General features: G+C 38.8%; 2 protein-coding genes across 2 annotated transcripts in view; one reads left to right on the top strand and one right to left on the bottom strand.

The window, feature by feature from the left end:
• The first annotated feature begins 982 nt into the window (after positions 1 to 982).
• Positions 983 to 1,703, top strand: LOC111458694 (LOB domain-containing protein 33-like). The gene is made up of 2 exons (XM_023101486.1): positions 983 to 1,291; positions 1,365 to 1,703. Exons 1-2 carry the CDS (start codon positions 983 to 985, stop codon positions 1,701 to 1,703), a joined length of 648 nt encoding a protein of 215 aa, XP_022957254.1.
• Positions 1,704 to 4,370: 2,667 nt separating this feature from the next.
• The window catches only part of LOC111458240 (AT-hook motif nuclear-localized protein 15-like), a 2,209-nt gene continuing 805 nt past the window's right edge, over positions 4,371 to 5,774 (bottom strand). Inside the window, exon 2 of the mRNA XM_023100755.1 lies at positions 4,371 to 5,647. Coding sequence (XP_022956523.1) covers positions 4,571 to 5,368 — 798 coding nt within the window. The 5' untranslated portion in view covers positions 5,369 to 5,647 and the 3' untranslated portion in view covers positions 4,371 to 4,570. The remainder of the gene's footprint in view (positions 5,648 to 5,774) is intronic.

Below are 5,774 nucleotides of genomic sequence, written 5' to 3'. Positions count from 1 at the left end.
AGAGAATTAAGTAAAACATGCAGACAAATAACTACCCATGACTCATGCAAATCTATGTCCAAACCCTACGCATGTTTTATTCATTTATTTACTTTTTTGCACAAAAAAACGATACAATTTGTCTTCTCATCTTTTATTTTTATTATTATTTTTTAGCCGAAATGCATCTACCCATCTCTGGATTTTCACTCAAAAGCATTATAATAACTATAAATGGGGCTTCTCAATTTGAATTTTGCATAAAGGGGCTTCTTTTTTAATGTATTTATTCTAATGGCTACAATCAACCATGAAAATATAAATCTATTTCAAATTTTGAAAATATATAAAAATATTTTTTTCTTCAAAATTTAGTCCAGCAAATGCATTGGCAAAAATCATAATTTGAAGCCGAGTTGGAATGAGAATATTTGTCCCTGTACTTGACCTCAACCACTAACCTTTAATTTTATTTTTTTTTACATCAAAATATATTTTTAAATTATTATATTAATTTATTCCAATCCAAGCAAATAATTAACAATAATAAATACTAATGTTTGAATTACCTCAGACAAACACAAATCATGAAATTGGGTTATGAGATAAGAATGATTAGTAATTTTTAAGTGTAATTTAGGATTGAAATATGTCGAAATAAATAGCTGAAATAGAAAGAACAACTGAAGGGGATATAATTTCTATATTACGTAGCCCAGAAAAGAGGAAGAATCTTTTGAAAAAATTAGGGTGTTTGAAGGCACAAAATGGGAAAGCCCTTACCCCGATGTGAGGGTGACAGTGTAGCCCACAAAGGAGACCCTAAAAAGGAAAGCACATACTCATAACTTTAGCTCAAAAAAGATGGTATGCCTTTTGGATAGAACAAAAAGAAGGGTACTACAGGAGAATGGAGCAAAAAATAATATTGCAAATGATGGGTTATAAAGACCTCAAACTTGTTCGTTCTTTTGTACTTAAAACTCATCATATTGTTGACCCAATGACTGTACTTAACTCTTATGATTCTTCTTCTTCTTCCTCTTCCTCTTCTTGTGGTGCCTGCAAGTTTCTAAGGCGAAAATGCAGCGATCAATGTGTATTTGCTCCTTTGTTCAGCTATGATGAAGCCACTTCCCATTTTGCGGCTGTTCATAAAGTGTTTGGAGCTAGTAATGTGTCCAAGCTTCTGTTGCATCTCCCCATGCATGTCCGAACCCAGGCTGCTATTACCGTCACTTATGAAGCTCTTGAGCGCATGCGAGATCCCGCCAATGGCTGCGTCTTGCATATCTTTGCGTTGCAGCAAGAGGTTGTTTTCAAACCTCTAAACATTTAAACACCTCATGGGTTTTTAAAATGTTTTTAAAATCTTTCTGATGCAGGTGGCCAGCTTGCAGGAGGAGATACAAATTCTGGGGACCCAAATAGCCAACCTCCTCACCACCGGCGCCGCCATTTCAGCAGTGGAGAATCCATTTATAGAGATGAATGATTTTGGGATGAACTCAAACCATTGTCAAAATGAGCTGCCTTCTCAGCTGCTTCCCTACCGAACTTCTGATGATGTCCAAAAGGATGATCAAATGATATCTCCATTGCTTTGTTTAGGGGAAAAAGATGGAGGCTTTGGGTTCTGCCACTCAAATCATGTTGTTGAGACATCAGGCTTTGATGTTTCAGTTGAGGAGAATTTTGGTGGCTATCCATGGATACTTGGATGATGAGGAGAATTTTGGTGGCTATCCATGGATACTTGGATGATGATGATGATGAAGAAGTTTTGTAGTTGCCCTTTTGCATGGAATAATAATATTCGTCTTCCTTTTGAAAATAATTATGTCAATTTTTTTTTTTTAATCTATCTATCTTGTTTGATTTTGAGCAATGTTTAGTTGGCCAATAATTAATGTTTTATCTATTATCTATCGAGTTATGCTCTATCGACATCAATAATTTCTTTGTAAAAGCTTAGACTCACCATTACCTGATATCGTCCGCTTTATCCCGTTACGAATCATCATCGTAATTTTAAAACGCGTTCTACTGAAGAGAGGTTTCTACACTCTTATAAAGAAGGTTTCGTTTCTTTCTCCAACCGTTGTGAGATCTCACAATCTAATCCCCCTTGGAAGTTCGGCATCTTCGTTGACACGCGGCCCGTTGTCTAGCTCTATTACCATTTGTAAAAACTCAAGCCCACTACTAGCAGATATTGTCCATTTTGGCTCATTACGAGTCACTATTAGCCTCACAATTCCATTTTGGCTCATTACGAGTCACTGTTGGCCTCACAATTTTAAAACGCCTTCAACTAAGAAGAGGTTTCCAAACTCCCAATCATAGGCTCCCAATTTAAATTTGTTACACTTGGTTATAATTAAATAGACACCAAATCTTTGAAAGCTAAGTTTAGATGGGCTTATTTAGCATGATGATCAGCGCCATGATGAAGGCCCACCTCCCATTCCAAGGTGATAAGAAAGAGCATGCACCCATTTTTCCACAAACCCAGCATGTGTCAATCACTGGCTCTCCCTTTGATTTATTTATTGCTCAAAAGGGCTCCACCGAAAGTTATTTAACTTCATAAACCCTCTTTGCCTTTCCATTACCACTCCCATAGGAAAGCTTCTGTTTTATAAGTTCTAATGCCTTTTTCACCCACTATTTTGATCTTCTGTTACCATTTCATACTTTGTAGTATCGTATACAAACATAGCTAAATGCTACTAGATGCAACTATTGATTGATAATACTGCTAGCAGTGTCGAAAAAATTATTCCAATGTTGATTCAAGTAGAAAGAAAAATAGGACAAAACTCCTCCATCACAGCTCCATAGCCTCACCTACACGTCTAAGAACCTCAATATTACGGACCCTTTTCCTGTTCGGGTTTAATAGCTCGATGGTTACGTAAGTTTTTTGTTCCCAGTTTATGGTCGAAGATGAACAGCTTTCCAAACTTGAGCAATGGTTGATGCAAGAACTCATCAATTACAAAGTACACTTCTGGAATAGAACTCTATCAAGTTCGTTCACCTAATCTCGACTTCAAATCATGTCACTTTAACCATTCCACAACGTTCTATATAGTGAAAATTGAATTGGTTTGAAACAACAAAATTAGAATTAGAACTAGGCTCAATCAATCCATCCAGTTAAGGCAACCATTGTAAAGTAAATCTCTATGTGTTTTGTTGAATTCAAAGTTCATCACTGCAAGAAACGTCTCAAATTTCAAGTCAAAAGATAACTTTAACGGCAAAAAAGAAAAAATTATAGCCATATATGGTCATACTTTTCAGCCCTAGAACCATCTAAGAACTTATTCCTAGCACGGATGCCAACCTCCATTGACCAACAGCAATTTCAAAAAGAAATGTAAACATTGACAAACATGCAATTTTAAGATGATAAAATAAATTTAAACTGCTAAACGTCACAAGATGATTCGACTCACCACATCGTCTACGAAATAAACACCGAATCGAAAGAAAATGTAAAAATCTAGACACGTCACCAAAGAGAGGACTCACTGATTATGCATATTAAGATTCCATGTTAGACTAAGTCTGCTTGAAATATATCTATTTTTGTACATAAACTATTATGTCAAAGCTAGAGCATACACATACCGTTTTAATCGTTTTATACGACGCTAAAGATTCTTCTTATTAACGTTGACAAAGCATTCAATCAGACACCAAATCAACCATAGGAAGTGTTCATGAACAAGGAAGAGATACTTTAAGCAAACAAAAGGGTAGAAAGGCATAGGATTATCAACAGTGATTAAACAGTAGGAGTGACTAACTAATGAGTTAAACAGCGATTTAAAGAGATCAGCACAAAGAATCATGTTTAAGCAAGTGGGTGAGAGTGGTTGAAAAAAAAAATTCAACACTCATCTGGATAACCCATCATAGATAACCAAATCAAACCAATCAATTTGGTCACTTTCCAGACATGTTTACCTAAAACTCTTATCAACTTTACCATTAAAACCGAACGATAACCCAAAGCTCGGCGGGGCTTCCTTCGACTATAGGGGGCGTTTGTTTCACAAGTTCTTAATGGTTAGACGTGTATAAACGATGTGTCTATGTCGATGAAGATAGCCTAACAATGCAGCATATTTCAATGGCATAAAAACATATACTCATCAACTCTAGTGTTCAAACTAGCAAGACAAACGCCCGTTAAGGGATTTTGATAAATGTTGCTCAAAACTGTCATGATATGCATATTGGAAAAGGAATGATCATAGAAATAGCTGTGAAAGGGAGACAAGCATGTACCTGATCGATGGATATTGGGGCTCCGAACTCATACTTCCACTTGTTCACCTACAACGCTATAGATTCATTGATTCTGACAAAGATGAGAATTAGAAAGAAGAATCCTCATATGATAATACTTCATTCCACCACATAACACAACATTACAAAAGAGAAATGAGTTTCAACAAGAAAAGAAGGGAAAAGCAAAATATAAACAAACAAAATCCTACCAGCTCAACTTGATCAAGTTCTCAAAGTTCAAACAAAACTAGCACCTACTTGTCTCTCTCACTCTATCACATCTCTCTTAAAATGGAGGTGGGGCTCTAGGAGGACTCCAAAACACATCATGTGAAGAAACCTGACCATTTGGCACCAAATTTGAAGCCATATTGTAAACGCCCATTGAAGGCTGCTGTTGATCCCCCATGCTCTGAGAAGTTGAATTGTTCTGGCTTGTTCCAGACTTGTCTCCAGCAGCTGCCTCCTCCTCCTCGAGTGGTAGCCGTTCGAATGTAGCGTTGGTGAAAGTGGCAGCGATAACGATGACCGGACCTGTTGCAACGAGGGCACCGACAACAATGCCACCAACAACTTGCCCCTGCCCGCCAGCCAAGTAGACAGTTAACCCAGTAGCTCCCGGTGGAGCTGGGGCAGGCAAAAATGCACCAGAGAGCGACAGTATGTCGAATCGTCCCTGTAGCGTAATAACACCGCTAGGGGCTGCCGGATGCCGGAGAGTGACATTGGCGACGACCCCATTTCCACTGAGAACCGAAACTCCTCGCTGACGGCGTTGGGCGAAGTTTGAGATGCTTTCGACGATATCGCTGCCGCTGCCGATTTCTAAAACGTGGCTCCGGAGAGCATCGGGGCTCTCTTTCGTGACCACCACTGGCGGCTTCGGCTTGTTTTTGGATCCCGGTGGCCGACCACGTGGACGGCGCGTGCTGGAGCTGGTGCCTGGTTCGGCTCTCTCATGGCCGCCGGAGTTATTCTCTTCATCGACAGCTTCTATGCTTTGCTTTAATGGAGTCGAATAAGGGTTGCTGGTGCTGCTGTCCGTGGTGGTGGGTATGTTTTCAGCCCACCATCGATTAGCCATTTCTTCTTCTATATTTCCTCCTCTTCAAGATTATTAAACACTCTAAAGAAAACCCAATACAAATTTATACCCCGAGGGAATCCAATGGTGGCAAAAGAAGTTTCTATCTTTTTTTCCCCTTTATTCCCCCTTCCCCCACATACACACACACACACACACTCTCTCTCTCTCTCTCTCTCTAAATGAATAACGACAAGAGAAAAAACTAGGTAACCCCTTAACGCTGCCTCAGCTTCTTTCTTCTTTCCAACTTGAACAGAACAAAACCCAGATCGGTAACTGCAATAAAATGACCTAGAATCACAACCACTTTACTCGAAGAAACCCTAATCAGATCCAACAGTTGCAAAAAGTAAAGAGACAAAAAACGCAAAAACAGAGAGAAGCCCAAATCGGTGAGGGGGGG

Source organism: Cucurbita moschata, unplaced genomic scaffold (assembly GCF_002738365.1).
Source record: "Cucurbita moschata cultivar Rifu unplaced genomic scaffold, Cmos_1.0 Cmo_Scf00021, whole genome shotgun sequence".
Lineage (NCBI taxonomy): Eukaryota > Viridiplantae > Streptophyta > Magnoliopsida > Cucurbitales > Cucurbitaceae > Cucurbita > Cucurbita moschata.
The sequence above is the reverse complement of the archived record's forward strand: the minus strand, read 5'-3'. Positions and strand labels throughout refer to the sequence as shown.